This window comes from Natrix helvetica (genome assembly GCF_964273705.1).
Source record: "Natrix helvetica genome assembly, chromosome: Z".
In the NCBI taxonomy this organism is placed as follows: domain Eukaryota; kingdom Metazoa; phylum Chordata; class Lepidosauria; order Squamata; family Natricidae; genus Natrix; species Natrix helvetica.
Genome location: NC_138554.1, coordinates 98,805,066 through 98,829,886, shown reverse-complemented (window position 1 = coordinate 98,829,886; position 24,821 = coordinate 98,805,066). Strand labels below are relative to the sequence as shown.

The 24,821-nt window shown below is 39.0% G+C and overlaps 2 protein-coding genes across 2 annotated transcripts in view; both read right to left on the bottom strand.

The window, feature by feature from the left end:
• The window catches only part of HOXA9 (homeobox A9), a 37,035-nt gene extending 18,271 nt beyond the window's left edge, over positions 1-18,764 (bottom strand). Inside the window, exon 1 of the mRNA XM_081933408.1 lies at positions 18,730-18,764. The gene's annotated coding sequence lies outside the window, so the exon portion shown is untranslated. The remainder of the gene's footprint in view (positions 1-18,729) is intronic.
• Positions 6,198-10,324, bottom strand: HOXA11 (homeobox A11). The gene is given in 3 exon segments (XM_081932987.1): positions 6,198-7,671; positions 9,380-10,107; positions 10,109-10,324. Coding segments are annotated over 3 exon segments (981 nt in total). The 5' UTR covers positions 10,129-10,324; the 3' UTR covers positions 6,198-7,438.
• Positions 18,765-24,821: the final 6,057 nt, after the last annotated feature.

The window sequence follows — 24,821 nt, the reverse complement described above, 5'->3', positions numbered from 1 at the left end:
ATGTTTGTCTAGGAGATTACGGCAGTTTGTGTATAAACAACTGAAAACAACCAGACAGTTCCACAACTAAGTGGAGCTAAAGGATTTGGACCAGTAAAATTACAAGCTCACATTTCAACCACCTAGCTGGAGTTACCAACGAATTGAAAGGGATCTGGAATCTATACAGGCCAAGCAGATGGATGGAAGCCACCCATACTGACTTCAGGCACTCAACCTTTCAAGAAATCAAGAGGAATATAATGGTCATGCTATGTTAGGCATTTTCTGAAATTAGACTTTAAAAGAAAACCTAGAAAAGCAAAAAAAAAAAAAAAAAGTTAAACTCCTAGGTGGATTTTTCATTTCCTTCCCCTTCCATTTTTCAGAAGAAGGAGGTGCTACCCACTTATTGTTTCCAAGAGTGATGGAAAAAATCATGGAAAGCAGCATTGTATGCTAATTAAATTGGGCTTTATATTTATGTGATGGGCAAATTGAGATTTCACGACTCAGTTTACAGGAAGTGAGTTAGAGAAGAAAGAAGAAAAAGTCTGGAATCTGAAGCCGTCTGCTTCCAAATTTATGGTCTCTGCCTATATTTCAAAAATCATAAATAAATTAATATGAGCAGTGCATCTTCTTTACTGTTGAAAGTATCAAGTTGTCAAAAAGATCACCACTACCAAGCCAGTTTTCCCTTTGGATGAACTCTCAAAAAGGTTTTTCTCCATTATGTGGCTGTTGGTGTTATTATGTTGTTGAATGTATCCCTTGACAGGAAAGGTGAAAATAACTAAAGTAATTTTCATTTTCTTTTTGAAGATCTGTCACACAAGAACGACTGACTATTTTTTTTTTTTTTAGAAAAATTAAAAGTGGAAATGAAGGTCAGGCTTGGGAGATTAATTTTCTTTAAAATGTGGTTTGTATTTGCACTTCAAATGTTTGGGGTTTTTTTGCCTGCTGGAATGCTTGTTGTTTGAAATTCCGCCTTCTGGAAATTATCTGGCTTCCATTGATATCAATGGGATATATTTGTGGTAAGAATCCTCTCTTTCAACCAAAACCAAGCCACACATGTGGATTTGTAAATTGGTTAACTGAATTTAGTGGCATGCCCTGCCACATTAAGACTATGCCTTTTTTTTTAAGCATATATTTATCCGGGGAAAATTTAGGCTGAAATCAACATAATCTTTCTTAAATCCACACTTTTTGGAGCAGGGACACAATGTTCATTATCTTTTTACATCTCAACTGTGGTGTAAATTCAAAGGAAGGCCTTTCTGAGATCCACAACAGAACCTCTGGATTGTAAGAAAATGATTCATGGCTGTAATTTTATACAGGATAACAGTAGTAAGGCAGGAATACCTTCTTTTGAATTCTGTGGGATTTCTGAAGAGATAGCAAATAGCTTCAGGTAATTATTTTCACAAATATCTCCAGGTAATTGTTTTCACAAATCCTCTATTACTTGCAGCCTGACTTTAATAAAAGTCATTAGCATTTCAACTCACAAATGACTTTTGGAAGGATATTGATTTCTGTGTTAGTGCAATATTAGTGGGTCATTCCCTCAAAAAGATTTAATCTAGGCAATGCCAGGTGTATTATAACTAAAATGATGAGTCCATTTTGTAGGTTTTTTTCCCCACTCCACAAATGATATTTGAGGTAAAGAAGCATGACAATTTCTAAATAAAATCATGATGCTTGTATTTCTAAGATGGTGTTCTTGTCAATAAATGTTTCAACACTTAATGCTGATTTGTTTCACTGGAAATTTAATGAGCTGATTGAATAAGGAAATGAAATATAAGTGGATAGAGAGAAACCATGCTTTATGTGGGTCTGTGCCTTATGTATTATACAGCAGAGCCATTGAAGTCCAGAGGGTTAGACTCTCGGTGTGTGTGTGTGTGTGTGTGTGTGTGTGTGTATTTGTTCAACTTTTATGGCGGCCCATTTGAAACAAGTAACTCTAGGCAGTGAACATTATAGTTAATTTATAAAATCAGATAAAATATGTATACAGAAGCTAAGAAAAATCATGATAAATATTAATATAACCAAAAAATGGGCTCTTAATATATTTGGGATCTCTTTATTGATTTGACTCTTAATTTAAGAATAATTAGTCTCTGTTATCAGCACCTTATAAATGCTTGTTTCTTTGTTTATATTTACAAAGTTGTCTCAGTTCATAGGGAGAGAAGAGGGTGTGTTATTTTGCCAACTCTGCAAAAAAAAACTGTAATATTTTTTACTGAAGTCCTTAAATGATCTTTTTTTTTTAAAAAATGCAATGTTTGGGAGATTGTAGCAGTCCCCTTGATTTATATATTTGTTCAAATTAAATGGAAAAAGGATCTGCCAGCATATATGCCCTTTATAATATTTTCTTTCTTGTTTGACAAGGCCAGATATTATTGCAATGCTATGAAATATAATAGAAGAGAAAATATTCAATCTGTGGACCATACAAAAAGAAGATAGCCTTTCAGTCATAATAAATTAAAAATAAAAACTTCTATTAGAGCAATATCCAAAGATTACAGTAAATGTAGAAGTTTTGGGGCCAGAAGAGAAAACTTTAAAAGAGCCATCTTATCCTTAAATTATTTTGGTGCCATTTTTCAAATGAAAATTTCTTACTCCAAGACAGGGGTATGCAAAGGAAGGTAATTTTCCAACTAGATTAGAAATTAAGGAATTGGGTTGAAGTTTTTGCCTGGGAATTTTCTCAATAGTTCTCTCAGTACTTGGTTTCCATGCAATATTGGTGACAATGGGTTGATTACCATCTTATTCATCCTCAGAGGTTTCAACTCCACATTTCAGAAATTTGGTTTCAAAGATTGGGATCAAGCACACATTTATTTCATCATATGACCAGAACATTTATTGCCTCATATGACCATCAGTTCCCTGCACATACCTAACTCTTCCTAATTTCATTACCTGGAAGTTTCAGAAGTCAAGATATTTCTTCTTCTTCTTTGGAATTTTCTTCCAAGGGAAATAATGGATTCTCAAACTCTATGGAACTAAATGGAAACCACAGCTTAAGTCTTAACTCATATATTGTAAGTTCAGGGAACTTTGTGTCTTTTAAATATCACTATAGCTTCTTTTTCAGAGTTCCATTTTCTAAAGACAAAATAGAATTAACATCACTGAGCTCTTAGTGTGTTTACCATGATTAAGATATAAGGCCATTAACTCTTTTTCCTCTTTGACTATGACTATACCCACTACAAATCAATAAATATAGATCGATATAGCTGTTTTAAATTCAACCTTTACTCAAAATCTGATTCAATGTGAAATGGGAAGGAAAAGGTGAAAGGGACACTTTTTTGACTTCTGATTAGATCAATTGCCAGCTTTTCCTAGTGGAGGGGAATAACTTTGCTTCTCTAAGAAAAAGATGTACAACAAGTATTGATGTTAATCAACTCTGTATATAGGAACCATCAAGTTAAAATAAGTAAACTACAAACAAAATCCAACAATGCCACCAGTGAGAACTGCTATTTTCATTGATCTAGCTGATAGATAGCAACTCTTTTCCTTACAAGCCTCAAGATTCATTATATCCATGGATCCATTTTTTTAAAAAAAATAAATTTGATTTATCTTATACCTTTTTACTTCTTCATGCACTAGAACCACAAAACCTTTGCAATATTTTCTGTAGTTGCTGCTTTCAAAGATTCAACCCTAAACTTCAAAATATTCCAAATCACAATTACAACCACGAATTTAATCATTGTCGGTTTCCAAAAGGTTAGAACATTTTAAAGATTTATTTCCCCGCAGAAAAGCTTTAGGTGTTAACTGAATTGCCTTAAAAGGCACACAGGCATACCTTGACAATTATTTCATTTTCTCCCCTTAATTTTCCCATTTAAACCCCAAAGAAATACTCACCTTTTTGACGTATTCTAACTCTGAAGCAGCAACTTTCTGAAATAACTTCTGGCCAACTTTTTAGTTCATGCTGAAGAAGTGAGCCATCAGATTCACCTTTTCTTTGCAAATAGGATCATGAAAAGGTGAAATAATATAATGTACAGCTCCCTGGATGTTTGGAGAACAAAGGCCAGAATATTCCTCCCCCTCCCCTCCCTGTGCGGCTTTGACATTGATCTGAAGAACGCCCTCTTGTGGCTGTCAGTAGAACAATTTAGCCAGCCAGTTTCAAAACAGTCTTCTTCAATAACATCAAAGCAATGTAGACAAGATCACCTTCCATATTTTAGATATTTCTATGAGTTAGTTATACATCCTTCCTCTCTCATGATCTAAATGGAAATTTTAAAAATGACTGCTTGCCCTAGAAATACGCACAGGATTTGTTTCTCCTCCATCTTCTTCTGCTTCTCCTTCTCCATATTTTTATCCTTCTCCTCCTTCCTTCTTTCTCTTCTTCTTCTTCCTTTCCTTTATGTCCTTCCACAAATAGAAAAACTCCATGACTCCTAGCTCTTGAATAACCAGTTAATTTTTAACTGGCAAAGGAAGTTGCTGGCGGGATGTTTATGGCCACCCCACTATTCTCTGCTTGTCTGTCTGCCTCTCTCCATCTATCTTTCTATCTCTGCCTTTTAAGAGTTGCATTCCTTTGTAGCATGTTAGCAAAATAAACAAGCAAGCAAGTTCCTTTCACTCCCTCTCCCCATCTTAATGCATTTCCTTTGACCAGACACTGTCTGGCTGGGTGGGGGTCACCAGCAAAAGTCCAGAGCCCTTCACCTCAAGTTTATGGGTGATGTCCAAAGCAATACAGAAGTTCAAAGCCAATAAACCTAGAGGGGTAAAATATGTACTTTCCTAATTGTGAATGGCAAGAAGAAAGGGGGAAATAAGGTTGAATAAGTTTTTGCTCAAAGGCACCGGGTGGGGTTTCAAAGGGGCAAGCTCTTAAACTGTGTAAGTAGCCTGTGCCTTATGGTGCTTTTGGATAGCTCACAAGAGGGATACCTCTTAGAGACAATTCTTTTCATCACATCTCATACAATATTGGCATATAAGCCCATCTCAATACCCTTTCAGATTCTGTCTGAGGCCCCTTTCAACTTCCAATTCTGGACTCAGGTGTTTGGTGCCTGGAACAAACAAGAACAAAGGACCACACACACACACACACACACACACACACACACTTGAGGTCTTGCAATGTGTTTCACATCTATGAACAAAAGAACTAAGTCTATAGCCTGCAATTATTTCAAGGCTGATTCTCCCCCCACCTCCACCTCCGCCCCTTTCTCTGCAATCCATTCAAACCTGGCCTGGTACCAGCGGCAGTCTTCCCACGCATTCATAAATACCAGACTTGATCTCCTGGCTTCTCAGAGCTCAGTACAACCAATAGGTGAGTGGGATTTCCACCAAAGCAATTAACTCAAAACTTATGTTTCAGATTTCCAGTATGGGTCAAAGAAGATCCACGAGTGCATCATAAATCTTTAAAAAAAAATCTGTAAATTTCTCACATGTTTATTTCCAATGTGCAGGATTCCACTGTACTTATGCAAGAAAAAGCTTTCCCATATTCAAAGAAAACGGTATATACATACAAAATATAAGTTTCCACCCCCCCCCCCAAACAGTGATAGAATCTAAAAGTATTGCAATTCATTAACCACAAGAGAAATTTTATCCATTCTGGAAGCAGTGTAAAAACAGCCTTGATAGTATACAGGTTAAACAAGAAAAGAAACATCTGAGACCTTCCAAGTGAAACAACCCACTTAAAATATTAGGAAAATGGCAACAAAACCATTTTAAATCATACAAGTCTTATAAAACACCATTATGGTATGAATCATACATTCAGATATGCTCAACAGTAAGTGACCTTTACAATAAAACACATATCCTTTGTAAACTGATAGAACTTTAAATAGCTTTCTTTCTGTTAAAACCATGTCTCTCTTCCCCCACACCCTTTTTTGTTCTTTCAGAGAAATATATATATATTTATATGTATATATGTATATATGTATGTATGTGTATGTATGTATGTGTATGTATGTATGTGTGTGTGTATATACACACACACACACACACACACATGTATGTATATATATATATATATATATATATATATATATATATATATATATATATATATATATATATATATATATATATATATATATATATATTGTACATTGTACATATTGTATGTGTATGTGTGTGTATATATATAATGTACAAGTATGTTTGTGTGTATATAGATGTACTTAGATATATATACACATATATACATATACATATATTTGTGTGTGTGCGTGTGTGTACGTGTAGATGTGTGCATATATACATATCCACACACACTCCAAAAACTCTTTATTTTTTAAATTTTGCTGCTTAACAGCAAAGTAGGACATATAAGGCTATAAGGCTATAAGATATGACAACAAATTCCCTCTATTTACATTGTTTGCCTTCTAGTGGGCCTTCTTATGAAACACTAGTGGTTTTCATTCTTTGATTTCAGTGCATTACACATATCTAAATTACAATTAAACATGGTATTTGATATTTGCCAAACTACTTTTTCAAATATATTTCTTGAAGAAAGTTTCTGGAACAGAAGTAAAAAAATTTCCCCTGTCTCATTTTAAACTTTTACCTTCTCATTTTAGAACTATTATTTTACTCTTTTGTCTTTTCTCCTCCCACACAGATTTAAGAAAGTTTTTATTCCCTTTTAGTATTTAAATATGGGCATACTGATTTGTCTCCTATATTTTTATTCATTAAAATTATATTTTACAAGCCTACCCATTTTGTCTTCTCAGTGATTGTTTCCTTACCATACATGGCAAATTATTACCTGAAGTTCTTTTGAAAGGAAATTGATTCTGTCTGAGGGGTAGGAATGTAATTGTGGAATAATAATTTGTCATTCAGGGAGACAAATAGATTGGTCAGGGATTGCCTAAGTAGAGATGGTAGGCGCTTGGGACATTTCCTTTTGAAGTTGTCCCCCAGCATGTATGATGCCCTGAGGAGTCTTCCCATGGATTTTCCATGGGAGGCAACATAGTTTTCCTTGGACCTTCCAATTAAGGTAACGTAGTTTTCAATCCACAACCACACCTTCAAGCCAGGAATTCGCTCCCGGCTTTTCACATGTGCTCACCCCTATTTGAAGAAGTTGTAGGGATACAATGGCTTTTGCAAAGGGTGGTCCAAGAGTTAAATGGATTCCACTTGATGTGTAAAGATGAAGGAAAACAGTTGAAAAGAAAACTCAGCCACAAAAAACAACAATAATTGGTCAATGTTGGAAGGTAGGGCAGAAAAACATCTTAGTTTTTCAGAGTCCTCGAAGCCTCTGCAACACCTCTTCCTTACTGGTAACCCTGTGGCTTGACCTTATCAAGAGTGACATCTGAATTTAATCTCATATAGAAAAACGCTACAAGGTTTAGCCTTAAAGTATTGGATTAGCTGAATAATACTGTAGTCGGTCCCTATTAATTTTTTTCTCTTTCATTCTTCTGTTTTGGAACCATATTTTTACTTGACGGTCGGTCAAGTTGAGCATTCGGGAGAGCTGAAGACGTTTCTCTTTGTTTATATAGACACTGAAGAAGAATTCCCTTTCTAATTCTCTAATCTGGTATTTGGTGTATGGACATCTCTTTTTACGGGTGCGTTGTCCACCTGTGGAACAAAACATAAAGGCAGAAGCCATTAAGTCTGGAATCAGATGTGGCTAGAGGGAGGACTGTTGCTAATATTGAATCAAGAGCATCCATATGTTTCTCTTCTAAGAAAGAAACTCTTGGCTCATTATTACTAAGCCTCATAATAGTGATGATCTCTCCTACTCAGCAGCTGTGTATATTAATTTCATCTTATCTTGGGGAAATAACTTGCAGGTGCTGCCTTAATCCAAAAAGACCTTTCTTTGAAACCCTGCTTCAAACAATAACACTACAAACTCTGCTCTGAACATGTTTGCTCAAGACTGGAGCTTTTGTGGTCTTGAGAATGCGCTGCCCAATTGGTCCTGAACGGTATTTTCTACCAAGAAGGTTTTACCTATGAAGAGCTTAACTGCTGTTTGTTATTCCAATGTAATGCTTTTACCACATTTCTACAATCGAAGCAATTAAAGCTTCCTGGGCCAGCTCTAACTTTAATCATTCTACTGAAATTCATGAGTCTTCCATAATTCATTAACTTTTGGATCTTCTGATTAAAATCTTAACGTTCATCTCTGAATTTACTTGCCTTGTCAACACATTATGTCATCAGGTTTTAAATCTGAAACTATTTCTGTTTTTGCATTGTCCTTTTTCTTTAATAACGATCTGAGACCACTGTCTCAGATAAGCACCTAGTTGACTGATTCTTACCAGGGGAACTTCCTATTTTATACTTTCAAAACCCCTATCCTGTCAAAAATTATCTTCCAATCTCGGCTGCACTCTTATGCAACTCCAGTTTCCCTTAAAACAGAGCTTTGTATTTTCTTTTGTCATCTTAACTTTGAAGGGATTAAATATAAATATTCAGGCCATTTTCACTTAAATAAGGACTTGTCAAGATTCCTTCTACTGCTCAGAGTTAGAAAGGTCTTTTCCACCCTCAGTGCTTGAAGAAAGTCTTCAAAGAGAGAAAAATATACATTAAAAAAAAATCAAGCTGTGACAGCCTGAAGGACAGTTGTGAGGAACCAATTGTTGAACACAAGGCAACATTTAGCTCAAACAGAGTTTAGGGGAAACTGATTCTTTTAAACAAAAGAGTTAGTTTTAACTAAAGTTGTTGCTCTTAATATATAGCTGCTGTTGCAGGTCCTCCCTCCATCTGTTAGACCCTGTTCTCCCGCAATCCATAAAATCTGAGATGGTTTTGAATCCAAGTATCTCATTAAGCTTTTAAGGATAACACACATGACTTTTATTATATGTGTGTAAGTATTTGTGTGTATTAATCGCAGGATTACATGGCTATCAAAGGGCTCTGAAATCTCCTTTTGAACAAATTTTACAGGCGAAAAATATGCATTATATTTTTTTTGGGGGGGGGGGGGGTTGAACAAGGAACTCCCCACCACTCTCTATTTAGTCCTTTGTTTAATGATTTAGGGAAAAATAACCACCTGAAGGCTGGGATAGTTTGAGGCTGGGTGGTGTTTTTTTTCTTTAAAGGCATCCATTGGCGGATGAGCATTTCACGGCCAATTTCAGTCCTCGCCACGTGATCTCACCCTTTACAACAAAGTTTTGTTGGGGGAAATCTAACGGCCCTTCATAAACCTCCTCTGCTTATAAAACAGCATATAAAAATTTAATAGCGGCGGTGCGCTAAGATTTCCAAGCCCCGTTCATAAAAAGCGCTAGGGCGCTGCCTTTATACGTACTGGAGCTGCTGGATTTCTCTTCGTTGTTGCCGGAAGACGAAGCGGGGCTGCTGCTGCTCTCGGCCCTTCTCCGCCTCTCCTTCACCCCCGCCGCCTCCCTGTCGCAGGCCGCCTCCGAACTCGACACCGCAGCTGCAGCTACTCCTGGGGCGGCGGGGGCTCCTGCGGGCGGCATCTTCTCCCCGGCGCTGCCCTTGTCGCCCGCGTAGTCCGGGTGGTTCTCCGCCGGGCCGTACGCCGTCTCGAAAAACTGGTCGAAAGCCTGGGGAAGCACCCCGTTTCTGCCCACCGTGCTATAGAAACTGGACGAGGCCGCAGCCGCGGCGGAGACTGCGGAGGTGGCCGGGTGGTGGTAGGCGCCGCCGGCCGCGGTCTTCCCGAACATTTCACCCCGGCTGGCGGCGGCGGCAGCGGCCACGGCGGCGGCGGCGGGCGGGAGGCAGTCCCGGTGCCTGAGTTCGTCGGCGGAGTAGCAGTGAGGGAGGCTGTTGCGGGGGTGCCACTTACTGGCCGGCTCCAGGGCATAGTCCCGGAAGGTCACCTCTCGGACGGGTGGCACCTGGGACAGGTTGGACGGATAGGAGTAGGGCACTGGGCGAGAAGACGGGCTCTGGGGCAGGAAGGAAGGGAGGCCGGAGAAGTCAGGGCCGGAAACGTAGTAGGTACAACTGGGCAAATACATATTCGAGGAGCAGGATACTCGCTCGTCCAAATCCATAACGTGGCTGGCTACCTCGGGTTCTCCGCATTAGCCGAGTTTACCATGACGCTCTAATGCAGCTGTCTCTTGGAAGTGAGCCGTGAAGTAAGAAATTGGGAGACGTAAAGCTGACGTGGAAAGCTTTCCCCTTCCTTAGCAGGGAGGCGCTGCTCACGTGACCAAATGTTAAAATTGACAAGCTATGAGTACGGGCCTTCTTCCTCTCCCCCACCCCTCCCCACCGCCCTCCTTTCTCCTTCTCCTCCTTGGGAGCCATCTCGAGAGAAGCAACAGATCGTCCCCTCGGGTCCCCAGGCGTTAAAAATAGAACAAAACACTGAAATGCAAAGGTTTAAATGCAGTTTTTATACCTATCTGACTTTTGAACGATGAATTTCCAAAAGAAGGAAAAAAGGAAGGGAAGGCGTGCGTACTGGGTCCCCCCCCCTCGTTAGATATCTCCCCCTTCTCCATTTAAGCTATCTAGACCCCATCCTGATGCAATGGAAACAGATATGGAAGCTGCAGAATCTTTGCTTCTCGCCCCTTCCTCTTTTTCCTCCCGGGTCTGAAGAAATGTCTTGTCTAGACATAACACACTCACACACACACACTCCTCACCACAGGCAGGTCTGCCTTATGGGGCGGCGCCGCTCGGCAACCTTTTTGGGTCTTCCTGAAAGGTTCCTCGATTAGATAATCCCTTAGACCTCCACGCTTTTCTGAAAGCCCGGGCCGGCCAGCGTGCGCCAGGGTCAAGTCTGCCCAGTGCTTTTCTTGCTAGACGCGGATGGCGCGCTGCTATTCCTGTTTACTTCCAAAGGAGCACGAGTGTCTTCCTTCTCGTGGGCAGTGGCGGATTAAGGCTCTCTGGTGTCCAGAGCACCGACAAATCTTGGTGCCCTCCTTCTTTGTACATACTGTACAAATCTTCATTTATTTATTTATTTTCTTTATCAACGTTGTAGTGGCTCCTTGGGCCTGGTGCCCTAAGCACGTGCTCAGTCTGCTTAATGGTTAATACACCACTGCTTGTGGGTACCTATTCACTTCAGCTAACTTGGGGATTTTTCACTCGGTCTTTGCTTCGGATGCTGAATGTGTACATTAAGTGTCTTTAACCAAAGTTTTCTTCTTCTTCTTCTTCTTCTTCTTCTTCTTCTTCTTCTTCTTCTTCTTCTTCTTCTTCTTCTTCTTCTTCTTCTTCTTCTTCTTCTTCTTCTTCTTTTCTCTCTCTCTCTCTCTTTCTCTCTCTCTCTCTCTCTCTCACACACACTCTCTCTCACTCTCTCACTCTCTTTCATCTTCCATATTCTTGATTTTTGCCCTGGCTTCCTATATCAAGAGGTCCTTTTGAGGCAGCAAGTGATCAGGAAAAGGATCTAATCTCAGAGAAAGAGCTGTCAGGTCGAACCACTCCTATCCGACCCTGGAAGCTGCGACTTTGAAATAAGAACTAGGTTTTGTCAACTGATTGAGGGAAAGTGGCATTTCAGACAGTTAGGAGATTTGCGTCCTCCCCCCCCCCCACCCTTCACCAGCCAGCGGAAAGGTCTTCAGAAGTAAGTGGTGCCCAGACCGAGTTGCTTATCAAGCTCAAAATTAACAGTAAAAAGAACATCCTTATATTTATTCAGAGCCAAAACAGACATAAATATTGCTATATAATACTCTTTTTGCAGGAAGAAAACATCGTACTTCTGTAGGCTGAATTATTCTGATGAAAAAGAAAATAAACTCTTTTTGGCTATAACTAATTAGAAACTCATGTGTGTGTGTATCTGTGCATTTATGTGTGTGTCTCTGTATCTGTCTCGTGTATGTCTAGCATAGAAAATTGATCTATCGCTGCTCTTCAGGCAACTGATTCTAAAATTACCAAGAAAATGGGGCAGATTTCCTAGTGGAAGCGTGATCCAGTCTTTGAAAATGAGGGGAAAGTAAAAGTGGAATTCTTGGTAGCGGAAATAATTATTCTCAATTCTTTTCTTCCCTCCTTGGAAAATAAACCTTGAAAAGCCTTACTCTGCATTCTGGGTGCTTAGGGTTTAATTGTTGGGACCGATTTGTTGTTTTTTTTTATTATTACAGAAGTAATTCTAACTGACTCAATAATATTGAGTTCTCGCAGAAAAATATCTTGATTGTTTATTTTCTTTACCTTTGATTTAAGTATGTCGAGTTGTAAATATCAATATTATCTAGTAAGTACTTAGTGGTGGAACACACTAATTTATTAGCATTAATGTTTATATACTTTTTAATGCTCCCCCTCTTTTCTTCTGCTCTCCCTTTTCTTTTCTTTTTTTACAAGGGTAACCCATCGCAAATCAACAGCTTTGGACATATCCCTTTAATGAACTCTTTATTTTGGATCGCTGGAATAACTTTTATGGGCCTTCAACGTTTGTAAACTGAACTTGAAATTATTAATTAATCTCCGTCTTTGTCACATTTGCCAAAAGAGTCGATGAAAATAGGAGATAAGGGTATCATCAAAGGACCGGTTACAGCTCGCTCGGGGTCTATGTGGGACTATAAAATGGTTTTATTTCTCCTCTCTCTCTTTCTCTCTCTCTCTCCCTTCCTCCCTCCTCCTCCTCCTCCTCCTTCTTCTTCTTCTCTCTTTCTCTCTCTCTCTCTCTCTCTCTCTCTCTCTCTCTCTCTCTCTCTCTCTCTCTCTCTGTGTGTGTGTGTTGGGGAGGCGGTTTACAGAAATATGCAACAGGGATGCTTGCCAAGTTGACTTCAACAGCAGCCTTCTTGCTTTTCCGTATTTTTTTCCCTTCTCAAGCAAAATACCTGCCTCTGAGTTCCTCCAACCTTTCCCATTCTTGATATAAAAACTGCATTTCTTCTCCTTTTCTGAAGGGTCTCTTTCCCCCTCCCAACTCCAGCGATAACAAAGGCGCCACCGTTGCACAGAGTCGCCCCGCCTCTGTTGCTCTATAGCAAACAGCTTCTTTGCCCTTGCAGGAGACGAGCATTTCAGGCGCGCTTGGAACCCGGCGCGTCTAGGAAGGGGTGAAAAACAGCTCTCAACTGACCTGGGCTTTTATAGCACTTTGGCAGTCAACTTCAGCTTGTCTCCAGCAGACGCGACTGAAAGCTGACCGAAAGCACCGCCTTCCTCGAAGCTTTCAAGAAACTGTCCTTTAGGGTATAGGGGCAACAGACCTGGAAGGCGAGCTCTATACAGTAATGGGAAGGGCACCTTTGGGCAGCCAAAGACCGTCTATGTATTCCTTTCAACAAAAGAGGAACGAAGACTCCGTCTCGGGGAGGCGATAAGGCAGAGAGGCGAAGGGGAGGTGGGGATTGAGAAAGATGAAGTGGAGAAAGTGGTTGCGGTGACCCGCAGCTCCAATCTCTGGTTCAGCTTGTTTCTTCTGGGCTTACGCAACTAGTGGGACGCTTGGAGATTTGGGGAAGGTGCATCCAAACGCAAGGCATAAAGAACTTCCCACTGAGCTTCCATACGGGTGGCAGGTTTCCTTGGAAGGAGTGCCGTCCAGCAGACTTCTTCGTTTCCTTCGTTGCCAGGTGAAAAGTAGCGAAGGAACGCCCAAACTTTTCCCAATAGTTAGCCAGCACCCCCAACCTAGTCTCCAAGGTTGTCTTTCTTCTGTTCCCCCCTCTCCCTTTTATTCCTCGCCCTTCTCCACACTATACGCAAGTTTATGAGGCCTCTCCTTGGAAAATGTGCCTGAGTTTTCATATACCTGGAGAATGGATGAGAAGAGCAAGGAAGGAGTAGAGAGCAGCGTCCCAATTTACTTCGCTGGAAACTAGGTCAATAAAGAGAGGCAATCCCGCTTAGAAAGAAAATTAACCGGGTTCTGTGTCCGAAGAGCGGCGGGGGGGGGGGGGCGATGCCTGAGAAAAAACGCTCTGGGGTTAAAAGATGCAGTGAATGGCAGTGGGGCGTTTAGGAAATTAAGAACGCTGATTATCCACACCCAAACTAAGTATTGCTGGAGAAATGTAGAATTTCTATTTGACTTTGAAAGAATACAAAAGGAACCTAATTAAAATATTTCCTTTGTTCTCTGTAATCTCCGATATCAAATTATTTTTTAAATGTCTAGCTATTTTCTTAATTAGAAGTGGCTTTAAAAATTAAGATTATGTCAGGTGATTAAACATGTCAGAGCATTCCATAGGAAACCTTTCCTTTTGAAGACAGCTATGTTTGCAACAAGTCGATGAAAATAAATTTGTTGCAACAGGTCTTCTATCTGCCATTCTATCTGCCATCTCATGGTGTTTTTTTTAACCTTTTGTTAATTTAGAGATTAAAATGCATGTGTACATTTCACACAGCTCTCTTAATGTCTATGGGATTTGCAATGTATTAGTTTCTGGATTTCTAAAAGTGCGACTTTTAAACAATGGGTACAAAGAGAAAGAGAAAAGTGCCATAATCGTTTGGGTATTAAAGCTGCCTCATGTTTCTTAAAAATTCATGTTCCTGATCCGCTTCCTCAAATGAAACTAGATCTTATCATTACTTATCATAGCTTAAATAATCAAATATTTTTAAAATGTCATATTTCTATTTTGTCATTTTCTCTCAGGATTTTCCTTAGATATTTTCATAGTATTGTTTACAAATTTATTGTTTTAAAATGACATATAAACTTCTCAAATATTTTCCTAAATAAGGATCTAATGGGATATTAGATGATTTGACTCTTCAGATGTGTTCTGAGTGTGGGGAGCGAAATGATTCTGCATGAGAATAAATGTTTAATAAGGTTGCATGTTTTGTTGTCCCCTACAACAAAAGTATTAATCAAAATATTTTTGGGAGAATAAGATGCTTAGTGTAATTCTAATGAAACTAAGTATAAATGCTCCTAAAATTAATTAATATAATTGAAAGATATTTAAATATTCTTAATAGCCACTAGTTTCCTCTGAAGGGTCTACTATTACCTCTCTCTCTCTCTCTCTCTCTCTCTCTCTCTCTCTCTCTCTCTCTCTCTGTGTGTGTGTGTGTGTGTATTACTGGTCACTCAAGAAACTTTCTTGGAAATATGTTTTATTTGTTCCCTCTTGTTGCTGATCATTGATTCTACACCAGTTAGAAAACATGAAGCCACATATGTCTAATCAGGAGTAAGTCCTATTGAGTTCAATAGGTTTCAAATTAGCACAGTACATATAATACTGAAGTTTAGATTGCATAGTTGATTATCCACATTAATTTTTTTTTACAAAACTACCCAAATTTGGGAAGTTTATTCCTACAAATATGAAATGCTGTTCCCATTTTTTTCCCTCTCCTGCCACAATCCCAATGAAAATATGGACCGGATAAATGCTAATTTCCAGCTACTGATGCAGGAGGCATTTAATTGCAGGCAAACTTGATTCTTTCAACCAGGCTTGGGAAAACAGTAATCTTTGTTTTGCCTCTACTTCATTTTTTATATCATCCCTCAAGTTTGAAAAACTTGTGCAAGTACATTCTTTACTTACTTAATTTCAAAATTAAATATTTTAAACCCGAAGTTAATTTTAAGTACTAGAAATAAAGTGAACTATTAAGTTTTTAATACAAAATTCCACGTCAGTTCTTTCTTACCCCTTTCCCAATGTTTTCATGGTAAAATTTAAGGTGTGAAATAATTAATGAAATAATTTTCATTTGAGGTTGCTCAATAGAAATCCTTCCTGCTCTCTCTCTCTCTCTTTCTCTCTCTCTCTCAATCCTGTACTAGGACTTTCTTTGATGAAGGAAAGTCTTTTGGCACTTCATTGTTCTATAGACTCTTTTCCACATTCAAGTGAAAGTTAACCAGCACCAACTGAATGAAAGTGTTAATACATACAACAGAACTTTCCTGGCTACAATAGTATATATCAAACCATGTTCACCCTTTACCTTTTTCAAAAGATCATGATATCTCAATTTCTGCCTTGTGAATGTGCTGCATTCAAACCCTAAAATCCAGAGTGGCCTCCAAATTAATTTTAAAAAACCATTTTACTGAGACATTTCTAAATAGAAATCCATGAATGGATTCTGCACCGAGTGGGATTTCACCACCACCACCACCACAACAACAACAACAACAAAATTAAAGGCTATAACTTTTCTGTCTCATTGAGGAGAGAAAAAAGCTGTTCCAAGTTTCTAAACAACCAAAACGATCAATGGACAACATTCCAAGTCTGACATATTTAGATGTATTGGCACAGGTGATGCCTTGAACTTGACCTCGGGTTTGTTAATCAAGGAAATTCATAAAAATAAAACTCTTTCCTGCAATTATTACATTTGTCTTAAAAACAAAATATAAAATAATGCCTTTTCTTTCTTTTTCCTCTTTTTCTCCAATAACTTTAGCAATGAAATTCTTATTTAATATCCAAAGTGAACCAGGATAATTCATTCTACTTATTGCAGCTGCAAGTGATTTTGCATTTTTTATTTAGAACCAACTCCCTATAAAATCCATACAAAATAATACAGATGCTTACTTAAACAGTTGCAGATGTGGGTTGCCAGTGATAATAACATTTTCCATTGTATTTTATTATATTTTATTTTTCTATAGTGCCAAGGAATCATACAAGAGTTTGCTTTCTTCAGTTCTACAAATTATTCTAAACATAATTTTACATATCTTGATATGAACCAAATAAATCACATATATCTTGTATCCAGTTTCTTAGTGATTCAGTAGTCTATATGTCAGAAAACATCTAGACACCCAAAATATATGCTTCAATGGTTCTTTTCCCAACTATACTAAACCACAAACCACAACATCTTATTAAAAGTTTTAAAACAGCTGCATTCCTATTGGGTCATTCAATCTTATGAACACTCCCCGATTTCCCTGAAATTCACTGTAAGAATTTAATGTAATAATGTTAAAACTGAGTTTCATGTTGAATAATAAGATTACTAATTAGACAAAGCCAGGTCTGCTGCTTGCTGCTTATTTATATTAATTGCGTTAAGAAGAGAAGAACAGTATTTTTTTCTATCTTCCTAAAGCAGTCTAGTATGGTTGATACGATCTGCAAATATTTTACTTTCAACATTAAACTTCCTTTCTATTTCCAGTCCAAAAACTAATTCTGGGCAGAAGTTAAAATGATACATAGTTATTACCTTTCTGTGTTATTTGCGTCAATGATTGGTATCATCATTATTATTTGCAGAATAGACGGATATAAATAAGTTCGGGTGGCAATAAATAATAGCTTTATGGCCAGTATGATGACAAATTATATCAGAGCTGCATTTCGCAGTGTCCACATCAGAAACAGGAGATAGAAAGCCAGATGAGATCCCTGCAAGGGAGCCATTTGGCTGAGTGGGAATGCAGGTAAAACCCCCTTCATGTCCTCCCATGTCCGTCTGGGCTAACTTCCACCACAAATAATTACTGGAGTGCTATATGGATAGTCTTAGAATTGAACTGGAATGCCATATAGCTTCATTTAGAGGGAGCATTCGTGCCTATCCAGATTATAATTTAGTCTGGAATACATTGGTTTAATTTAAAAAGAAGCCCTAGGTGGATCTGATGCGGCACTGGAAGACCACATATCCAGTGCCCATTTTTGGCCTTTTAGAGGATGAGCATCCTCTAATGATGCATTAGAATGTAATTCATCATTGATATCAGAAGTGTCTGAGAAATGACCAGAAGGATAAAACCAAATGGAGAGACTGCATTGATTTCTTCCTTTTTTTTTAGAGTCCATCTTCTCCTCCTTCCTGCCTTCATTTAGAAATACTTGTTTCCGTTCAGGTAAATTAGATTTAGCCAAACCAAAGCCATTTAATTCTTAGCCGCACAGCAAAGCAACTGGTATGTATAACCATGTCTGGCTGCTAATAGAAACACTTTAAAACTGCAAGTAGGCCCTGTGGGATACCCCACGAATTTCAAAGGAAATAAAGGATAATGATTAAAAGAAAAAATGATTAGGGTGGAAGTCTGACAAGGTTAAAAAAAACAACAACCCGAATGCTGCTCCAAGATAAATGATATGAGCAGCTGCAGGAAATGAACGGGTGCTCTTTCTCCTTTGGAAAAGCTTCCTTTCGCACGAGTCCACAGAAAAGAGGTTGGCTTATAAGGGGATGAAGTAAGTGCTGTTCCAAGGCCAAGTGGAAAATATTGCATGCATCATTAATTTCTGCCTGCTATGACACCTCCCCTTCCCTCTCCTAAATGCATTTTTGTTTATAAGCCAAGCCTGGAAAATTAACGTGGCTTTTCCCAATCTATTCTTATAAGGCTATTCCGTGCAAAATGGGTAAGTGGGGGTTTTCCCCCTGGGGGGGGGGAAGTAGGGAGTTTGAAGAGGATTCTTGTTGGAGAGGAATGCATCATCATCATCATCATCTGCAGGGCCTGCCTCAAACTGCCCTAACATATTTTCGAGATGTTTTACCGACCTGTTTGTGTCTTACAGGAGAAGGTGGCAAGGCTGTGAGAAAATCACACCGCACAGTACGATAAGACCGATACATAGAAAACTATTTTAAAGATAGTTTAAACGGCACCCCTGAGGCCTGGGTCGTCGTTTTGCCGCAGCGGAAAACCCCGCATCTGAATCGTCTTAGCCAAGCTACATTTATTCACACTCCGTGGCCGAAGGCTCACGTGTGTTTGCTTACCCAAGTCGCCAGGATCCAGTGCCGCGGCGCAAAACATCCGTGGAGAATTTGGCCGGTCGAGGAGAGAGAGCCTCCCTCCCCTTTTGAAGAACCGAAGTCGGTTCTGCAGGAGGGACGTGCCTGGACCGGTTCCGCCGACGCTCAGGAAGCCCGCGGCTCTCCGGTTCACTTTTCTGCTTGCCGCGAACTTGAGGCCAAACGTTCTCCAACCGCTCGGCTGGTTGGTGGCTCCTTTCCCCACTCCTGTTGCTGAAACAGCCGGCAGCGGAGATGATTAAGCAGAACGGAGTCCGGGAAATCATATTCACGGGTTATGTAATCCCACGGATCTCCTGTTTCTGTTCCCCTCCCCTTTCTTCCCGGTCTCGGTTTCGGTCTTGAAAGCATCCGCTGCTCTTTCCCTGGCGGGGCCCTCGGGCATTGCTTCCCCAAATCACCAGGGGTCAGCGTACAGTAATGACCATGAATCGCACGTCGTAGGACTTGACCTTTACTACGTCGAACGGGGCTCTTTTCCCCCGCTGCAGGAAGAGATGGGGAGGGAGAGGGAGGAGGGGAGGGGGAAGGAGGAGAAGGATGCTCTCTTTGGGGACCTCTCGTCGGAAACCAGGGGAAGGGAAGGCACCGTCCCTGAGTTTTCCTTAACGCCATATTTGGTCTACTTCACCACAGCGCCTGAAAATGTTCTTTCCTCCCACGCCAGAGCCTGTAAACTCAAGAATCATATGCCCTGCAATCCCAGGGAAGCAATCTAGAAAGGACTTCTGCTTTTCCAGAAAAAGGAGATTAAAAAGGAAATATAGACCAAGAGTGGGGTTAGAAGCCTCCATTCTTACTAGGTTCACCTGGCGTATTAATTTTCTCCCAAAAGAACTGACGGGGTGGCGGGGAGAACATAAGTCCAAATCAACAGTAAGGCTGGGTGGGAATGGGCTCCTTTGAGAGAGAGTTGCCAGAGCTCTCTGGGGACTTTCTCAACACTGCAGAATGAGCGCCTAGACTTCTGCCGTCCTAAGGTGCTTCTAAGGTCTCAAGTTCCTGGTAGGTTGTCCCCGTTAATGTCGTCCTTTGGGATGAAATTCATTCAGAGCCCTATGTTCACTTATGACATTTTTTTCCAAGAAAAAGTAGATGCACTTCCAAAGTTTAATTAAGATTTGGGGCTCACAAATTCACCTGCAGAGTTGTAGAACCTCTCTCTCTCTCTCTCTCTCTCTCTCTCTCTCTCTCTCTCTCTCTCTCTCTCTCTCTCTCTCTCTCTCTCTCTCTCTCTCTCTCTCTCTCTCCCTCCCTCCCTCCCTCCCTCCCTCCCTCCCTCCCTCTCTCCTTCCCCCCTCCCTCATCCCTTTTCTTCCCTTCCCTTCCTCCCTCCCTCCCCCGCTCTGTCATCCATCTATCCATACAAAACTTTTGTCCAGTAAAGTATAACGCTCCAGTGGAGGGCCAAATGCTAAATATTTGGGAATTAAAGTATATTTAAAGAAACTGTAAAAACCGCTCTCAGTTACATTTCTTCAAAAAAAAAAAAAAAGAAGTGCACTTGCTGAGCATTATTTTCTTTCAGTATAAAAATAAACAAATAAATTCAAATGTAAAATACTTTTCCCATGAGTTAAAATGCAGAGATAGTTTAAGGGTTCATTGTTTTTAAACAAATTGTGTGTTTTTAATAAAAAAATTTTTTTTCAAAGGCTTCTAAAATGATACTTTTAAGAAGGGAAGGGATTAGATATTCATGCCAGATTCCAGATAAATGGGAAGACTGTAATTTTCAAGAAGTTGTAGAAGTTGAGAGTTACCCAACCTGTTGAAACAATTTTCCTTCCAGCTATTAAACACCTTCCTGCTATAATACAATTGTTTATTCAACATTTATTTTATTTTCAAGTTAAGGAAAAAGTTGAACATTCTCTGTAGCTACAAATGTTTCCTTTGTGGATTGAGGAAAAAGTAGCAAAAGAAGAAACAAAGGATAGGAATTAGGTCAAGACTAAGTTCTTTGGAAATTGATCTTAATTCTATTTAGAATAAGGAGTGGAAAAATCTTAAATTTATAGATTACTCTGTATCAGTTTAACCACCTATATGAGAATTCACAACTATAGCACCTTATTTGGAAAATGATTCATGGGAATGGGCCATGAAGTCAAGATGTGTACCTGTGCTAGTGCACACATTTCATTAGTGTTATATGTACCTGTTAAAGCAGTACAACATGCATATTTTTGAGTCCAAATGAGAAGAAAAAAAGAAAAGATACAACTGCAGATTATATTCAGAAATATAAATGCTAGCATTTCATAGGTAAATTAAAATATTAACTGTTAGGAATTTTGTATCTCCCTCCACAGAAGATTAGGCATGTTCCTTATATAGGAAAATCAATAAATTCTTCTTAACAGGTCAAAACAAAGTTATGTGAAATATATATGTGTGTGCGCGCGCGCGCATGCACGTGTGCATGTGCATGCATGCACACGCACACGCACACACATATATACATAAAACTTGGTTTTGCAAATAACCTTTTCTACCAAACCTTGATGTTATTTTTGTTATTTGTTTGGAAGTTGTAGTTAAGTTGATCCCTGAATTGCATATGTAAGACCTTTGAACACAATGTGGTTAGTTGTGATCACATCTGGTTCACAGCCCCCAAATATTAATGTAACTTTTTCCAACCTGGTGCTCTTCAAATCTTGTAATTTTTATTAAATTAGAAATTCCATCATTCCCAGTTAGCAGATTAAAGGGCAACAGGTTGAAAAGTCAAACATTGGTGTAGAGCAGTGTTTCTCGGCCTTAATAAATTTAAGATTTCTGGATTTCAACTCCCCAGAATTCTGGGCATTGAAATCCAGACATGTTAAATTTGCTAAGATTGAGACACACTGGTATGGAGGCAGTAGAGTCTGTCTATTGAATACATACCATAATAGCAGAACTGTTTATATATCTGAGGCTGGAAAAAAATCATTCTGCACTTTGATCTTGCTTTTTGAAATTACTTAAAGGAGATATGCTGAGAAAGAAAAGCAATCTAGCTAGATTATTTACATGGATACTGGATTTATGTAAAAGGGCTTTCCCTCCCTTTAGCCTAAATTTCAGAGTATTATCAGGAACGGGCCATTAATTCAGTGCTTCAGAATTTTGTTAATGTGAAGTTATCATCAATGTTACAATGGAATTTTCCATATATTTTGCCCCTGAAATTACATGCTTCATAAGCAATTTTAATCAACAAGAAACCATAGAACTGAAGAATTGGTTGACTGGAAATCCCTTAGATTTTTTTATTAAACAGAAAAATATACATTCATGAACTGTGGTTTTCATGATTTAAAAAACTGGATAATAGGAAAAAGTGAGTTCTTTTGTAACTGTTACTTTTTTAAAAAAGTAAAAGTTAAAATTGTAAATATATTTGCTAAAGAAGAAATCAGAAGCTTCTTTTTTCTATTTCTTCCATCTCTCTTTCTGGACTTTTTTTTTTCTTTGCTTCTTTTGCTCTTTATTAGTTTGTGTTAGCTTTTTTGTTTTAATAAAATTTGTATCAAAAAGAAGCCACAAGAATTATATGATCCCAGATACAATCATGGAAAATTCATATATCCTCCCTCCTTTCCTCCATCTCCTCTCTCCCTCTCTCTCCTTTCTCTCCTCTCTCTCTTTCTCTCTCTTTCTTTCTCTTTGCTCTCTTTGTTTCTCTTTCTCTCTTCCCCACTCTCTCTGTGTGTAAAATCTGGAAACCACCCATTCAATCACAGACTGTCCATTTGTAGCAATTTTCCATCTAAATATATAGTATTTAAGTGTAGGAACAAAATGTGAGGAATGTTCAAGGTAGCAGGAGAAGGAAGAGAAGAGATTCCATCAAATTCTGAAATTTGAGAGTAACCTCTGAAGACTTCTGATAATTTCTTATAATAAATCTTGATGGGAAATTCAGTGATCAATACATGCTAATTGCCAAGCATCTGGATTTTTATCATGGAAGCATGGGGATGCTGCAACGGTTGTAAATGTGAAAAATCACTTTCAAAATGTGACAAGTCACTTTTTTCACTACCATTGTAATTTTGAATGGTCGCTGAATGAATGATTGTAAGTCGAGGATTACCTGTAGTGTGTAGTAGAAGAAAATATCTGTAGCCCAGAGGCTGAGCTCAGGAGTCCTTGGTGCTCTCTGAGCTGGTTGTTTATTTGCAGATGTTTCCTTACCCAAATAGGTAACATCTTCAGTGCTAGAAAGCAGTGGGGTCTTCTCTCTGTTTATATGCAGCACTTGTCCTGCTATATTGGAAGAGGCGTTGCATAGTAGGAAGCAAAACCTTTAGCTTGTTATATATAGTATGATGCATAACCTTTAGCATATATATCCTGTTGTATGGCATGTATTCCATATTTATTTTTACACTGCCCCCAAAGTTGCTGCATAAGGAGGATGGGCACTCTAAATATGATCAATCAATAAACATGTTGTATAGCATGTATACAATGTGCACCATGTGTAGTAGAATACCTATAATTTGACCTTTTCCCCTCTATAAGGAAACATGCAGTGGTGGGATTCTAATAATTTAACAACCGGTTCTCTGCCCTAATGACCAGCTGGGTAGATGAGACTTGGTGGTCATGTGACTGAGTGAGTGTGGCCAACTCAAAGTCACTCACGTCGATGGGCGCTTCAACTTAGCTGTTATAATGTAATAAGGGTTAACTGGAGAGACAGCAGGGCAATAAAGATTAGGCTAGAAACAACACCAAAGTGTTTCCTTCCTGCCTTCCTTACAGGATTAGCCTTGTAAAGTAGAAAAAAACAAAATGAGATTTCTTCCAACAACCAGTTCTCTGAACTGCTTAGAAAGTTAACAACCAGTTCTCCTGAATAGGTGCGAACTGGCTGAATCCCACCACTGGCAACATGTATTATATTTTCAGATATGCACTAGAAGGACAATGGTTTATCAATTGTGGAGTATTATAAGATATGTAAATTCCAGTCTGTATAACAAAGTCTCTAATAATGCCTAGTACACATTAAAAAGATAAAGGTTTCCCCTGTACAAACATGTCCAACTCTAGGGGGGTGATGCTCACTTCCATTTCCTATCTGAGGGAGCCAGCGTTTGTCCAAAGATGCCTCCATGGTCATGTTACCAACATGATTATAACCCAAGGTGCATGAAACTCTGTTTTCCACTGAAGTGGTATCAATTTATCCACTTGCATTTGCATGTTTTCAAACTGCTAGACTGTCAGGAACTGAGAATGGGAGCTCCCCATCACTTGGGATTTGGGTCCCAAACTGTCAACTTTCCAATTGACTTAATCTAGCTTCTTAACTGCTATAGACCTCATAGAATCCCCTTATAACCCAAATATGGATTATGTACAAATCACATTGCACACAAATAACAGTAGGCATGAACATGTAAACTGGTAATTATCCAGCAGACTTCTAACAGTTAACATCAGAAGCACTCTATCTGAGCTCTAGAAAAAAATATCTTCAGAAAACAATAGTTAAAATATCAGAACTGGAGGTTACAAATAGGAGCAATAGTCCTGAGAAGCACTAGGTACAACCACTTAGGCCTAGTTCTGGATACAGAGAGAACAGTTAGCACTTTATGCCCAAAATGGGAAGAGCTGGTTCTGCATCAGTTGCTATAGAAGGTGGTTAGGAATAATTCAAGGAATAATCTGGACTCACTTTGTCCTCTGAATAAAACCTTCGGCCATTCATGAGCTGATGTGCTTTCCACCAATCCTTTCCTTCAGCAGAAAATAATTCTAGCATGGCATTTGCTGTCCCCCAATGCCAATCCTCACCCTGCTTCTATTCCCAGATGCAGCCAAACAAATGATTTCTCTCTGAGTTAATGGGTATGAAACTATAACAGATTTAGCACACCTTCAGCATAAGACAGAAAATGCTATTTTACCAACCATGGAGTTTAGGAGTACAACTGGTGATGAGATGAAAGCAAGGAATCTAGGCAACACAGCAGAAGGACATTGCCAAGAGACATTTGTTTGCCTTATAGGCTAGTAGAAAATGGCTCAAAACAAAAAGAAAAGGTCAG